A 17,645-nucleotide genomic window follows, 5' to 3' on the forward strand; every position below is an offset into this window, starting at 1 on the left:
ATCAGGTGTTTGCTTTGAAGAATGTATGTGAGAAATACCTAGAAAAGCAAATGGATTTGTATGTGGCATTTATGGATCTGGAGAAGGCATATGATAGAGTTGATAGAGATGCTCTGTGGAAGGTATTAAGAGTATATGGTGTGGGAGGCAAGTTGTTAGAAGCAGTGAAAAGTTTTTATCGAGGATGTAAGGCATGTGTACGAGTAGGAAGAGAGGAAAGTGACTGGTTCTCAGTGAATGTCGGTTTGCAGCAAGGATGCGTGATGTCTCCATAGTTGTTAAATTTGTTTATGGATGGGATTGTTAGGGAGGTGAATGCATGAGTTGGAGGGTTAAGTATGCAGTGTGTTGTGGATGAGAGACCTTGGGAAGTGAGTCAGCTGTTGTTCGTTGATGATACAACGCTGGTGGCTGATTCGGGGGAGAAACTGCGTAAGTCGGTGACTGAGTTTGGTAAAGTGTGCGAAAGAAGAAAGCTGAGAGATAATGTGAATAAGAGCAAGGTTATTAGGTACAGTAGGGTTGAGGGACAAGTCAATTGGGAGGTAAGTTTGAATGGGAAAACTGGAGGAAGTGAAGTTTTTGAGATATCTCGGAGTGGATTTGGCAGCGGATGGAACCATGGAAGCGGAAATGAGTCACAGGGTAAGGGAGGGAGCGTTGACGAATGTGTAGAAGGCGAGAACGTTATCTAGGAGAACAAAAATGGGTATGTTTGAAGGAATAGTGGTTCCAACAATGTTAAATGGTTGCGAGGCGTGGGCTATGGGTAGAGTTGTGCGGAGGAGGGTGGATGTGTTGGAAATGAGATGTTTGAGGACAATATTTGGCGTGAGGTGGTTTGACCGAGTAAGTAATGAAAGGGTAAGAGAGATGTGTGGTAATAAGAAAGGGTAAGAGAGATGTATGGTAATATAAAGAGTGTGGTTGAGAGAGCAGAAGAGGTTGTATTGAAATGGTTTGGTCAAATGGAGAGAATGAGTGAGGAAAGATTGACCAAGAGTATATATGTGTCAGAGGTGGAGGGAACGAGAAGTGGGAGACCAAACTGGAGGTGGAAGGATGGAGTGAAAAAGATTTTGAGTGATCGGGGCCTGAACATACAGGAGGGTGAAAGGCGTGCAAGAAATAGTGAACTGGAACGATGTGGTATACCAGGGTCGACGTGCTGTAAATGGATTGAACCAGGCTATGTATGTATGTATGTATGTATGTATGTATGTATGTATGTATGTATATACATGTGTATGTGGGTGGGTTGGGTCATTCTTTCGTCTGTTTCCTTGTGCTACCTCGCTATCGCGGGAGACAGCGACAAAGTATAATCATAATACATATAAATATATATATATATATATATATATATATATATATATATATATATATATATATATATATATATATATATATATATGAGTGGATGGGCCGTTCTTCGTGTGTTTCCTTGCGCTGACGCGGGAAACGGCGATCAAGTATAATGAATATGTAAATAATATATATATATATATATATATATATATATATATATATATATATATATATATATATATATATTTCACTTTTAATGTTTGACCTTTGTCAAATAAGCAGTAGTCTCGTAAGAAACAAACGACAGGACCTGAGGAGAGAACCTCACACTCCGTCAGCCGCAATGTACGATACGTTTTCCCTCTATTCAGCGTCATCATGTCCTCCACCTTCAGGAAGTTACGTTATTAGGAGCAGGAGGACGACCTGGCCTGCACTCTAACGGTCATGTTGAATGTGATGACACACCAAAATCAACCTTTCACATCAAGCCCCCACAACATAATCCGTGGATTACTTGGGAGTGTAATATATATGTATACATGTCGGCCGCCAGAGCACACATAGATCCACTTCCCTCATTCCCGTGCATGTCTGTAGCGCTGCTGGATGACCTGGTCTCCCTCTCCCAGGCCTCTCTCACCTCCCACTTCCCCCTTTCTACCCTCCACGTCTTCCTCGTACATCCATTAAGGCGGTACTTCTTTAACCACAGACCCTGAAATGTGTTCTATATCCACACAGGGAAACTGGCTTTCTTCATAACTCGACATCTTCATCAGTAATTTCAATAATACAAAGTTCCTGTAAAAGAAAGTTTCTTGACGAGTTAACGTGCATACAGGTTTGTGTGGTGGTTGGCCAAGAGCAGACGCCGGGTCTGGGGAAGGCTTCGTGTACGTCACCCCCAGGGAACGTGGGGGGCTTGGGGGTTTATCTAACACAAAAGCCATCAAGAAGACATATCTCTTATATTACTATTAGTTCTATCTTGTGATTCTGATCCATTACTTAGTTCATGACTTTACCTTTCATCTCCCCTCTTCCGGGTACCCCGTCTCCCCCCCAGAGAGGCGGAGGCCCCGCGGGTTTTGCCCGTATAGCCACGCCGGCCTGGCTGGCCTGATTAATAAGGGCATTAACCCCTCACATGTCATCATGAACATCATCATGACCAGTAAGGTTGGTAGGTACCTCGGGATAAAGTTACCTGACGTGATATAACACATATTACGTAAAAAGGCTCAAGAGTAACGCACTCTTTAAATACTTCTCTACTGTACATCTGGATATATAGAACATATATCTGTGCATACAAAAAGTTTTAAGAAAACTCCACTTTACTGAGCAATTTATAAACTCGCACGGATAAAAAAAATAAGAGGAAAAAACATTTTAAACAAACCTCAGAGAAGGTAGACTGGTTGTGTACGGCTTCTAGAGGTTTCGTACCACTTTATCAGTTCGTCTGTTCATCGTCCAGTATCATTATCTCTTACACTGATATCTCAGCTTAGGCCAACCCCCACACACCATATCCTCACCTGACACATGATCACACGACCATACAGATATAATTATCAATCTCCCATTACCCGTATTATGGGTTCTCACCGAGATAAACTCGTCCCCCGCAAAAGTACAAGATGTACCACCCAACCCAACCTACCATTTTCTCAGGGGCGGGAAACGCACTCGTCCGACATAATAAGATTAGCAAATTGAAGTTAGTCCGGGGAAACGGAGTGAGGTATATAAGATGATGTAGCACGACCAGTTGGGTACAGGATCACTTCTGGCCTGTGGGTGGGGACCGGGGGGACCGTACCAGCCCGCTGGCCGGGGCACGACCCCCCCCCCCCCCACCCAAGGCTGAAGCCAGAGCGGCACCTAACCTGTACCTCCCAATGATTGGGGTTTTTTTTGGGGGGGGGGGTTTCCATATATCTTTGTCAACTCAATCCATATTAGATGGCACATAAATGTGAACTTACACTTTAAGTTTAAAGTTAAACGAGATCTCTTCACAAAACTGTATCGGTACGAAAAAAATCGGTAAGACCTACGTAGCGAATTATGGAGGTTTCACGGCTCGAGCTTCCAACACATATATATTCGACATATTATTACCTAAACGTTAATGTAACCAAACTTTTTCCATCCTCCAGGAGGAAAAAAACCCTGTGGAGTATCGGGACCCGTGTTGGGAGGTTCGAAATTAGCGGTCGAGCGTCGTCTGCTGCGGGATCGATCCCCGGGCGGTCCCCGCAACACACCATCCCCCCCTGGCCCCCCCCGCCACACATGACCTGCTTCAGGGGACAATTTCTTAACATTTCGACCGAAGGTGAAAGTTTTCCCCAGGCAAGTGTCCGCCCTCGGCCACTCCAGAGACATTATTTCATCATCCCGTTGGCATTTGAGTCAGCGTGAAATAATGAATGACTCCATGTGGGTTAGAGATAAATAGAAGCCACAGATAAGCCGGATATCGAGGAAAAATATTGTACGAAACATTAAAAAGACGGGCGCAGGATGAGGGGAAAGGTTACGTATGGTCGCTCAGCTGGGCTTCGCGTTTCTGTTTAGACGAAATGAAGATGGCCAGCACCAACATTGCTAGGAGCTGTGCTAGGATCCTACTCCTGCAAGGGCCTCCCACCTGCTCCAGAACCAGGTGAGGAAGGGGCAGGGAACACCTGATGGTGCACCACAGCCGAAAGCTCAAATATTGGGGTCAATAACCATACAGGTTGCTAGATACGGGAGAAACTTGCATTTTCGAGGTCTATCAGCTGATTCACCCTGACGTGGACATGATTCATGCCGATGTGAAAAGGTTGACTTGTCATGGCTGTCATTAATGCTGTGGCATTTAAATTACTCAAGACAAAGACATGGAACACAGTCAGTTACCTTCGCATGACGTACGCCTGTAGGAACAGCTGTGGTAAAGCTTACATCATCGGTCGGGTTATGGACTCGCTGCTTATTTTGCCGACTTGACAGCTCCAATGGGTCAAACGTTATCATGCAGACAAATTGATTGGTTAATAATTCATCAGAATATTTCTTCTAAGCCATTTCTAGTTCATATTGCGGTGGCTAGGGGGGCGAAGCCCATCTATCAAGGCTTAAATAAGGTTCATTGGTACCCTATAGGTTCCGTAATTAATTTTCGCACAACAGTGTGTGTTTCATGCAAGTGTTGAGTACTGCTAACATATCTACAGTAATTCTATCCCGGTGCCTTTCAGTCACAAAATCTAGGAGGAAGGTTGTATGATTGATGAAGTACATAGTAATACTGTATAAGGCAATCATCTATTGAATTCTATTTTTATTTTAGCAGTTTACTTTTTTTACGTACATTTTGTGATCTCCATTCCTATGATGCATTGCCACATTCCCAGTGTTTAATGATTACACATAATGTCTTTACCACAAAATCCACTGAAATTTAAGAGGAGTCATTGGTCGCCTGAATTTTCTGCAGAATTAAGGACGTATTTCCCAATCCTACTGTAATCCTCGTAAATTTCATTGTTTAGGGGAATGCCACACTTGACACCGAAACCTAAAAGTAGCTTATTCGCCTCCCCAACAAATTCGACCTAAATTAACCACTGTCTAAGAGGATACATCTAAGAGAATTCATTAGTTTACTTGGTGTCACACAGCATTACAGGTGTATCAATGATAGTATTGCAATACTCACGGGTTTTGGCAGATTCTGTTGCTTAGGGAGACCAGATTTCATTTTATTATAAATCATAGAAATACATACTGGAAAAAAAAATATAAAATGCATTTCTTTTGGCAACTGGATCTCGAGACTACAGCAATGCTTTGGCCCTTAATTCTTAGACATTTTGGCTCTGATATATATCAAAACTTTAATGTCTCCTTCTACTGTCACTTCATACATTAATAACCTTGATATATACTTTTGTATTTATTTCATAATAAATCATTACTGATAATTTTATTATATTTTATAATTCTTATACTTTTTAACCATGAATTGAGCTTCTACCCATAATTTTATTTTGTATCATGTATGCAATTTGACAATAAAGTCATCTTGTCGTACCTTATTTTGTTTAGACTTACTTGTATAGAACTGCAGAATGTTGTGAAAGCTTTTACTCCAGTGAGGGGACCCCCCTTTTTTTAACAAGATTATTGCTGAATGATGATGAAGCCCGGCAACTATAGATTGTTGAGTGATTGTTTTTCAACTTCAATATGTACATAGACAAAAATTATAAACTTATTTAGACTGAACTTCTAGTGAAGTGACATGCATCCAGCAATCTCAGCCTCATCTTTGAATGATGACGAGAAAAGTTGTTTGATCATTTGTTCAGTGATTTTTTCAAATTCAGTAGTCAGTACATAAGAGAAACAATATGTATTTAAAATCAATTCAGCCAGTATTGCTCTTTGCCCAAACATATCTAAATATGACCACATTCACTGATGGTGCATGGCATTAAAAATATAGCCGTGCACATATAATTATCACTGCCAGTATCGATTTCAAACCATACGCTGATATCTCAACCCACCCTCATTTTCAATGCAGTTGAGTGATGATGACTGATTGGCCCTTCCACAATTTATAGGACCTCAAAAGTCAATATATACAGAAACACAAAAACAAGTATTGCATTATTGGAACGATGTAGTATACTGGGGTTGATGTGCTAGCACATCAATGGATTGAACCAGGGCATGTGAAGCATCTTGGATAAATCATGGAAAGTTTTGTGGAGCCTGTATGTGGAAAGGAAGCTGTGGTTTCGGTGCATTAAACATGACAGCTAGAGACTGAGTGTGAACGAATGTGGCCTTTTTTGTCTTTTCCTAGCGCTACCTTGTGTGCATGTGGGGGGAGGGGGGGTCATTTCATGTGTGGCGGGGTGGCAACGAGAATGAATAAAGGCAGAAAGTATGAATTATGTACATGTGTATATATGTATATGTCTGTGTATGTATTTATATGTACACGTTGAAATGTATAGGTATGTATATGTGCATGTGTGGACGTGTATGTATATACATGTGTATGTGGATGGGTTGGGCCATTCTTTCGTCTGTTTCCTTGTGCTATCTCGCTAACGTGGGAGAAAGTGACAAAGTATAATAAATAAAAAAATATAAATATCATACCACAATAAATATCATGCTAAAACTATGTATATATCTCAAAGATTAGCTGATATGATGCCACTTTCTTCCAATGACTGGCTAAGCTGTGGAATTCTTTCATTCTTTACGAGTCAGGTGTATAAACATCTGCAAAGCCCTGGTTAATTTTTACTTTTTTTTCTCTTTGCCCAAAATGGCCTTGACTGGGCCATGGTATTTCCCCACACCATTGTCAGTCACTGTAAGAAAAAAAGCAATGGAGAATGGGTTGGTTGATTATTTGGGCTTTTGGCCTATCAACTACCACAATCATGAAGGCAATCAGTGTAAAGTTATAACCACCAACTTTTTTTGTTGTTAAAGGTATTTCTAACATCACATGCACTATATGGCTCATGAAGTCATGGACCATACTGTATATGAGGCAAAAGTAGCAGAAGTAGCCAAAGTGTTACTTGAAGGGGAGTTGAAGTGTCAGTAAATATGAGAGAATGAACTGCTGATAGAGGCTGAAGTGTCAGTAAATGTATGCGGTTGAACTTTTGGTATGTGTTTCTCTAAACACTTAAACCCAGGAGGATTGCAATAAGTTCCATGAAACACACTTATAATACTGCTGACTAATGCATTTCTTGGATTTCCATGGATTTCATAGAGGAGGATGAAACTACCTTTATAATTTAAAACACTGCTATACAGTGAAAAATTTGGTGTCACTTGATCGGGACGGAGTTTGCTTAAAATCATAAAGATACATAAAAGCATTAAATTGCTAAGACATAAGTTTCCTTGCTCAACTGGGTCTCCTACAATATTGTAAAAGTATCTGACAAACCCATCCATCTGCAGTCCTCTTGGATAACATTGTTTAGGGAGACCCATTCTATCCCCTCCTCAAAATGCTAACTTTAGCACTTTCTGAAAGCTTAGCAGTCGTCCATGTGGTTTCTTTACATACTTTCCATGGAAAAGGCCCTGCTTCACTAGCTGAGACTGTGCTTTATGCTGAGCTGACATGTAACAGATACCACCTTGGCTAGGATGAAGTCCTGTATTCATTCTCCCATATCTTTCTCCCAAAGTTATGGTTTGATTGCTTCTGCTTCAGTGGGGTTTCCCCAATGAAAAGAGTTCCATGAAATAATACAAAAAATGTCATAGTGGAACTGATTTCACATCTTCAGAAGCAAAGTAGACATGTGGAACCAGGATATTTATTTATGATGCATCAGTATTAGGTGGGGTTTGTGTTTGTATATGAAAAACAATGCCTCCTGGTGTAACATGTCAACACCAGACAGTGTAGGGTTGACTGCTGTCTAAGAAGTTTGTTATTTCTTCTTGGATGCGTTGAGGCCTATATTGATTTTTAGTTGGTTAATTTTTCTTATATGATACTTTTTCATTTCATAAGAAAGACAAGTTTCTTACTGTACTTGAAAAACACCCATTTTTCATAAACCAGGAAGTATGGTGTTGCATCACTGGGTTGGAGATCATGAAGCAGGAAACTGTTGATGTAAAACAAATTTCATTTGCCAATTTGGTCTTCCACAGTATTGTAAGTATATTTCACCAATTCAACAGCGATCTTTGATGTTATTTTGTATTTGTTGGTGTTCAGAGTTTAGGGATAACAGTGAAGCCTGTCACATCAGGGACAAAGCATACTGGGTCATAAAGTACTTTTCTTCCCCTGTAACCCTGTCTGCTTTCATTTTTGCATAGAATCACCACAGAGCTGCCCTTCGTTAAACATCTTTGGAAAAAGAGTGTTGCTGATATAACTTCCACCATTAAATCTTGACTTTTAACCAAAGCCAACTCCATTAACTTATGTAATTCAATGTATCCCCTCTTCAGATCTGATCATAATATAGCTAACTCTCCAATTGATACAAATGCTCTTTTTTTTTACTTTATATTCCTATAATTCAACTTTGGGCAATTTTGTCTGGTCCTTCTTCTCCCAATGAGGACATTCCATCTATGTATTCTTCGTCCAGGGTCTTCCTGGTACTTTTCCAGTTCCAAGAGGGCAAAGCATATGGCCCAGATTGTTTACACCCTTGAGTCTTTTGGGAGTATGCCTTTGAGTTATCTCTGATCCTTGTTCAACAGTTTCATTTGCCTAAAAATCCAGACTTTTGGAAGCATACCTTGATAAGGCCCATCATTAATAAGACCTTCCTAATTCATCCAAATATTGGCCAACTGCTGTCTCCAGTCTCTGAAACTCAACTTTACCCCTGCTTTCTCAGTCACTTAAAATCCCATTCTCTACTTTCTAATCACCAATATGGCTTTTGCAATGCAGTAGAACTCACTTCTAGTCCTCCTCTGGGATTTCGATAAAACTTGTCGTAGCCCTCAATATCTGTAAAGCATCTGACAATGTATGGCACTCATTTCTGTGCAACAGCACAACACCTCTCCCACCCTAACCACTCTTATTACTAATCATCAATCCCGAAGGAAAAATAAAAACCTTACCCATGACACACACTTCAGTAGCCTCTACTCAGTTTCCCCCACCTTTGACAAATATAACAATGACAAAAAACATACACACAGAAATAATCCGATAAGCTCTAAACACCTGATCTCCCAACTCGATCTTAAACTCCAGCCGACCAGACACATACATCAGAAATTACACTCCACAGACAAACACTCGTCACACTCCTGTCTAGTAGCACTCTGGACATCACCCATCACTACAATTCGACAAATACCACTGCAACATATCCCACACGCCTTCATGCTCACAAAGCAGCTGGCTTAAAGAAGACACCAAGAACTTGCTACTCATTTCCCTTTCACTCTCTGCCTGTAGACAAACACATCACGATACTTATGACCAGTGGACATGGCCAGTAGCCTCATAAGGATAGGAGGGATTTCTGGAGCAAGAAGTCAGTAGCTGTGGCACAGTCTTTGCTGTCTAGCCTTAATTTCTTTGTTTTTTATTTTTTCTCTGTTCCTAATGCATAACTTCCTTTCAGGCTGACCCTTTGCAGTAGTTGTTGATATAGTGACCTTATCTTATCCTTTCAACAATGGTGTTCCTTTTGATTCTGGCCTATTGTCTATGTCCTCTCCACAAATGACCTCACAACTAATATCTTACGTCTGTCTGAGACCCAGCTGTGTAACGATGTTCTCACTAGCCCCTTTTTCATATCCTTCTATAATCTTCACTCATGATTCCGGCTCTAAGGTGGTGTTTGTGCTTTTTCCAAAATCAACACATCTGTTGCATGCCTCAAGGAACCTGACTCCACAAGCTTTGATGTTATGTGGCTCAAGGTCTTGTTTCTTCAGTGAGATACTGCAGTAAATTAGGTTTTGGTTGTGCATTACAGCTCTACTTTTGAAGTTAAATGGAGTGATGTAGTGCTTATTTTGCCAGCTCATGTTGTAATTTAAGTTCTTTATGGAACAACATTGCCTCAATCATGCTCAGTACTGTTACCATCTTTCATAGTTTTTTAATCGTCATTTGCTTCTTGGAATCGCTGTCTGCATAGAATTTCAATATTTTCTCCCTTTGCTTCTTTTTATCATAAACAGGTGAAGAACAAATACTGTAGATGTCACACAGCTTATGCACCAAAACACCATGGTCCATTTTTTTCAACAGTTCTACCTTATCTTGGATTGATATGGACTGGTGTTTACGTCTGATGCCATGACTGACATTCTCATATGTCTTAGAACCCATAGCTAGGATTAAATTCAAGCAAAAATAAGCTAAGACCCTCACAGAATTGCGGTATCATCAACAAGTGCAGAGTAAAGAATGTAAATAAGTGCGCCCTACACAAAACGTCATCTGTAGCCACCCAGTAAACTAGTCTGGTGGCCACAGTAATTTCAAGTTCCCTCACATAATTTTGTCCAAAGTAAAGGGGGTGCTGATCCATCATTTGCCGGAAATTCGATGGTGTACCTATATATATATACATACACACACACACACACACACACACATATATATATATATATATATATATATATATATATATATATATATATTTTTTTTTTTTTTTTGCTTTGTCGCTGTCTCCCGCGTTTGCGAGGTAGCGCAAGGAAACAGACGAAAGAAATGGCCCAACCCACCCCCATACACATGTATATACATACACGTCCACACACGCAAATATACATACCTATACATCTCAATGTACACATATATATACACACACAAACACATACATATATACCCATGCACACAATTCACACTGTCTGCCCCCATTCACTCCCATCATCACCTCGCCACACATGGAATACCATCCCCCTCCCCCCTCATGTGTGCGAGGTAGCACTAGGAAAAGACAACAAAGGCCCCATTCGTTCACACTCAGTCTCTAGCTGTCATGCAATAATGCCCAAAACCACAGCTCCCTTTCCACATCCAGGCCCCACACAACTTTCCATGGTTTACCCCAGACGCTTCACATGCCCTGATATATATATTTTTATTATTATTTTTTTTTTTGCTTTGTCGCTGTTTCCCGCGTTTTTGAGGTAGCGCAAGGAAACAGACGAAAGAAATGGCCCAACCCACTCCCATACACATGTATATACATACACGTCCACACACGCAAATATACATACCTATACATCTCAATGCACACATATATATACACACACAGACACATACATATATACCCATGCACACAATTCACACTGTCTGCCTTTATTCATTCCCATTGCCACCTCGCCACACATGGAATACCATCCCCCTCCCCCCTCATGTGTGCGAGGTAGCACTAGGAAAAGACAACAAAGGCCCCATTCGTTCACACTCAGTCTCTAGCTGTCATGCAATAATGCCCAAAACCACAGCTCCCTTTCCACATCCAGGCCCCACACAACTTTCCATGGTTTACCCCAGACGCTTCACATGCCCTGATTCAATCCACTGACAGCACGTCAACCCTGGTATACCACATCGATCCAATTCACATTATTCCTTGTCCGTCTTTCACCCTCATGCATGTTCAGGCCCCGATCACTCAAAATCTTTTTCACTCCATCTTTCCACCTCCAATTTGGCCTCCCAGTTCTCCTCGTTCCCTCTACCTCCGACACATATATCCTCTTGGTCAATCTTTCCTCACTCATTCTCTCCATGTGACCAAACCATTTCAAAACACCCTCTTCTGCTCTCTCAACCACGCTCTTTTTATTTCCACACATCTCTCTTACCCTTACATTACTTACTCGATCAAACCACCTCACACCACACATTGTCCTAAAACATCTCATTTCCAGCACATCCACCCTCCTGCGCACAACTCTATCCATAGCCCACGCCTCGCAACCATACAACATTGTTGGAACCACTATTCCTTCAAACATACCCATTTTTGCTTTCGGAGATAATGTTCTCAACTTCCACACATTCTTCAAGGCTCCCAGGATTTTCGCCCCCTCCCCCACCCTATGATCCACTTCCGCTTCCATGGTTCCATCCGCTGCCAGATCCACTCCCAGATATCTAAAACACTTTACTTCCTCCAGTTTTTCTCCGTTCAAACTTACCTCCCAATTGACTTGACCCTCAACCCTACTGTACCTAATAACCTTGCTCTTATTCACATTTACTCTTAACTTTCTTCTTTCACACACTTTACCAAACTCAGTCACCAGCTTCTGCAGTTTCTCACATGAATCAGCCACCAGCGCTGTATCATCAGCGAACAACAACTGACTCACTTCCCAAGCTCTCTCATCCACAACAGACTTCATACTTGCCCCTCTTTCCAAAACTCTCGCATTCACCTCCCTAACAACCCCATCCATAAACAAATTAAACAACCATGGAGACATCACACACCCCTGCCGCAAACCTACATTCACTAAGAACCAATCACTTTCCTCTCTTCCCACACATACACATGCCTTACATCCTCGATAAAAACTTTTCACTGCTTCTAACAACTTGCCTCCCACACCATATATTCTTAATACCTTCCACAGAGCATCTCTATCAACTCTATCATATGCCTTCTCCAGATCCATAAATGCTACATACAAATCCATTTGCTTTTCTAAGTATTTCTTACATACATTCTTCAAAGCAAACACCTGATCCACACATCCTCTACCACTTCTGAAACCACACTGCTCTTCCCCAATCTGATGCTCTGTACATGCCTTCACCCTCTCAATCAATACCCTCCCATATAATTTACCAGGAATACTCAACAAACTTATACCTCTGTAATTTGAGCACTCACTCTTATCCCCTTTGCCTTTGTACAATGGCACTATGCACGCATTCCACCAATCCTCAGGCACCTCACCATGAGTCATACATACATTAAATAACCTTACCAACCAGTCAACAATACAGTCACCCCCTTTTTTAATAAATTCCACTGCAATACCATCCAAACCTGCTGCCTTGCCGGCTTTCATCTTCCGCAAAGCTTTTACTACCTCTTCTCTGTTTACCAAATCATTTTCCCTAACCCTCTCACTTTGCACACCACCTCGACCAAAAAACCATATATATATATATATATATATATATATATATATATATATATATATATATATATATATATATATATATATATATATATATATATCTTATTATTATACTTTGTCGCTGTCTCCCATGTTAGTGAGGTAGCACAAGGAAACAGACGGAAGAATGGCCCAACCCACCCACATACACATGTATATACATACACATCCACACACATACATATACATACCTATACATTTCAATGTATACGTATATATACATACACAGACATATACATATATACACGTACATAATTCATACTTGCTGCCTTTATTCATTCCCATCGCCATCCCCGCCACACATGAAATGACACCCCCCTCCCCTCGCATGCACGCGAGGTAGCACTAGGAGAAGACAACAAAGGCCACATGTATAATATATAATGCACCGAAACCACAGCTCCCTTTCCACATCCAGGACCCACAAAACTTTCCATGGTTTACCCCAGATGCTTCACATGCCCTGGTTCAATCCACTGACAGCATGTCAACCCCAGTATACCACATCGTTCCAATTCACTCTATTCCTTGCACGCCTTTCACCCTCCTGTATGTTCAGGCCCCAATCGCTCAAAATCTTTTTCACTCCATCCTTCCACCTCCAATTTGATCTCCCACTTCTCGTTCCCTTCACCTCTGACATATATCCTCTTGGTCAATCTTTCCTCACTCATTCTCTCCATGTGACCAAACCATTTCAATACACCCTCTTCTGCTTTCTCAACCACACTCTTTTTATTACCAAACATCTCACTTACCCTTTCTTTACTTACCGGGATGGGGAGAAAGAATACTTCCCATGCATTCCAATTGTGTCATAGGTGACTAAAAGGCATGGGAACAGGGGGCTGGAAATTCTACCCTCAAGTTTTTACTTTTCCAAAGGAGCAAAGGAACAGAGAAGGGGGCCTAGTGAGGATTTTACCTCTAAGGCTCAGTTTGTTCTTGGCGCTACCTTGCTAATGTTGGAAATGGCGAATATGTTATGTTGGAGGCTCCAGTCACAGACAAAAGTCCACTTCAAGCCCAGGCCTTTATTGAGATATAGAGAAGTTATCAAAAGGGAAAAAGAAAAGACAAAGGAAAGCATTTAGGAAATTTGGAAAAAGTGAAACACCTGTCTTTTAAAATGAGCCAGGCCATTTTTATTGGGAAAAATAACGATGCTTTTATGTTTTATGCATTCCTACTCCCTTAATTCCTTTAACTATGCAAGCTCTTCAACCTGTCTGACCTCCTGTCATGCACTGAAATCTTCTGAGCAAGAAAATTCAGTTTACACCATTGGGGTTAAGGTACATCTAACAATTTGTATGCAAGAAATATATACCACACAATGATTTTATGAACATAATAAATATGTTTGATGCTAACAGCATGCTACATGGGGCTTGGAAGCCCAAGAGAAGAACAAACTATAGTGGAATCATTTAAAACAATTCTTTGTTGATTGAATACTGGTTATACTTTGTTGATCTATGGTCTCTTAATGGAGAGACCTGCCCAAGTATGTGACAACTGCCAATGCAATATTGCCCTGGACCAAATACAAATGGGATACTGTACTAAAAATTTAGGAGTCTCTGAATCAAATATGAATTATATGAGAACAAAGGAAAGAATAAAGATACTGGAGAAATTTTATACACAAGTGTTGATCTAAATAGACATGAATTTTTTGAAGGAAGCCAAATACAGCATACGATTTTACAACGAAAATATTTAGTTTATAGGTATCTTTTAAAGAAAGCCAAACTTTGTAATTCTATGTATATAGTTTTAGAATTTTTTATATTTTTTTCAAGTTAAAAGTTCTGAACAACCATAAGGTTCTAGTGCTTTACAAATTCCGTGAAATCATACCATTCATAGTGATTGGTTAAGATATACTCAGGATGATCGCAATGAGATTAAGGGCCATTCCTTTTCTAATCTTTTAACATTTACAAATGAAAATCTTTTAACACATGATAAGTATCTGCTGACAAAGGTATTTGCACTTAAAATTCCCATGACAATATCAAGATTACACTCTGGGTTGCTGAAGTGTTCTAAATGCTTCCAAAGGAAAATCATTCTCAGTTACCCTGGAAACATGACAGAAAGGAAGTGCAGACTTTGTGTAAATGCTGCCATATTTCCCAATTTCTGTTGATACATATTCAGTATCTGTAAAAATGGTACTGATAAAATTACTACTAATTTTTTTTTCAAGTCTGTTATTCCCTGCACGTGTGAGGTTGCATCAGAAACAGATCAATGGGCCTTGGAGAAAATATCCTCACTTAACATCTTCATCTCTTCCTTCTTTTGGAAAGTGATAATACCAAGGGGAAGATTTTTTTTTGCCTCCTGCTCCTTTTTGCAAACTTCTATGACATGTAGGGTCATCTGATCACTCTCATAAATGTATCTATTCTAATGGCACCTCCCCTCCAGCAGCCTCTTCTATAAATAAATACTGGCAACTCAACAAAGCTGACTGGAATAAGTTGTGTAACTTCTTTTCTGACTTTCCTTGGGTAAATTACTGTCTCATGAGGTGATGCTCCTGTATTTGCTAAACGCATAGCATTATTCTTGGGGGAATGGAAGCATTCATTCCCTCTTCCTCCAAGACGACCTCTTCATCCAATCCATGGTTTATCTGTTCCTGTTCTGAGGCCATTCAGGCAAGGGATCAGCCATATCAGGCTTGGAAAACTCTCCTTTCTCTAGTTCCCATTCAGCTTTTATCATTGCCCGTAATTGCTGTATGCTCATTATCATTGAGGGAAACCATTCCTTTAACCAAAGGAAGCGCAATAACCTTGCCTCGTCATCCACTGATAGGTCTTTCTGCTCTTTAGCTAAGGGCATCTTTAACAACTTCTGTTGCTCTACCTTCTCTTTGCTTTTCTGCTCTGACAGTACTATAGCTGTCTCTCCCATTGACAAACCAACTCTCTTTGGTTCCAGTTTCTCCTCTAACTCCACCTTGGATGACTCATAACATTCCTTCACCCCCTGATGCTCCTCTTACTAATCTATGTCCCTTCCCATAATCTCTTTTCAGAATGTCTAAAAAGTGCTTCTTTCTGTGGACACAAGCAAGGTTTATGGTCTTGGTGGCACCCATCCCCGTCTGCTGAAACAGTGCGCCTCTGAACTTGCAGCTGTGTTTGCTCATCTGTTCTGTTTCTCTTTTAAACAAAAACTTTTCCTTCTCCTTGGAACCATGCATTGGTACATCCCATCCCAAAGAAGGGTAAGCTATTGTCCTATTGCTTTGACATATACCATTTGAATCCTTCCTCAACTCCCATATTCTTAAACACCAGCATTTCTTCTGTAAGGCAAGATCCACTGATGATATTCTTTCCTATCTTACTAATTTCTGGTCATCATCCCTGAAAGATTCTTGGGAGTCATGTTTAGTTATCCTTGACATATCTAAGGCTTTTGACAGGGTCTCATCAGGGTCTCATCTCTAAGCCCCCTTCTTTTGGCTTCCCTCCCTCACTTTTCTCCTTCATATCTAGCTTCCTTGCCAGCTTCCCTCCCTCACTTTGCTCCTTCATATCTAGCTTCCTCTCTGGCTGATCTATCTCTGTCATTGTTGATGGTTCAGCCTCCCCCATTTTCTCCATCAACAGTGGTGTCCCTCAAGGTTCTGTCCTGTCTCCTACATTTTTTTTTTTTTTTTTCAATGATTTCCTCTCCACAAATAATCCAATGCACTCATATGCTGACGACTCAACACTGCATTTATCCACAACCATCATTTCTGCTCCCTCTTCTCTCACTTGATCCACATCTCGTCTTGACACAGCTTCCTCAATAAACTCATGACTTGGATACGATATCTCAGTGGACTACACAAAGTCTTAAGTTCAATATCTCTTAAGACCCAGGTTTTACCCATCTCTCTCTCAAAAACTCCCCACAACTCTCGTCTCTCCTTTGACAGTTCTTTAATTCCACCTCTTGATTCAATGAATATACTTGATATTACTGTAACATCCACTCTTTCTTGGAAACCTCACACCACAAGAATAGCTAAGCTTGCTTTGAAGAAACTAGGTGTCCTGTTTAGAAGTCGAAACTTTTTCTCCTGAACAGTTGCTCCGTATATACAAGGGGTTTATTCATCCTTGTATGGGATACTGCTCTCATATTTGGGGTGGTTCTAGCTCTGCATCCTTACCTGACAAGCTTCAAAACTCAACCCCACCTTGTCCTACACCACGAAGTTGGTTCACTTTCCCTCTTCTATAGGTATTACTTTGGTTTTTCTTCCCAAGAGCTGGCTGCTTGTGTGCCTACACCACTAGCTAGACTGTGGGATGTGTCACATGATTATAATGTGGTCATCAGCAACTCAAGGGTGGGCCATTTTGATACCTGCTTCTTTCCCTACATGTCAAAACTTTGTAATTCTCTACCTTCTCATGTCTTTCACAATAATTATGACCTGGCATATTTCAAAAGACAGTTTTTTTTACTTTCTCCAAACTTTTTAAGTCCTTTCCCTAATCTTTTCTTTTTTTGTTTCATAATTCTCTCTATATTTCAATTAAGGCCTGGCCTTGATGTAGACTTTTGTCCTTGACTGGAGCCTTCAACATAAGAAAAATCTTTCTCCCTTATTCTCAGGGATACAA

At 40.6% G+C, this 17,645-nt stretch overlaps 1 protein-coding gene across 1 annotated transcript in view; it reads left to right on the plus strand.

The window, feature by feature from the left end:
• Positions 1 to 3,708: 3,708 nt before the first annotated feature.
• Positions 3,709 to 17,645, plus strand: part of LOC139751399 (iron-sulfur cluster assembly 2 homolog, mitochondrial) — a 43,740-nt gene continuing 29,803 nt past the window's right edge. The window contains exon 1 of the mRNA XM_071666783.1: positions 3,709 to 3,985. Coding sequence (XP_071522884.1) covers positions 3,903 to 3,985 — 83 coding nt within the window. The 5' untranslated portion in view covers positions 3,709 to 3,902. The remainder of the gene's footprint in view (positions 3,986 to 17,645) is intronic.

Source organism: Panulirus ornatus, chromosome 11 (assembly GCF_036320965.1).
Source record: "Panulirus ornatus isolate Po-2019 chromosome 11, ASM3632096v1, whole genome shotgun sequence".
NCBI lineage: Eukaryota > Metazoa > Arthropoda > Malacostraca > Decapoda > Palinuridae > Panulirus > Panulirus ornatus.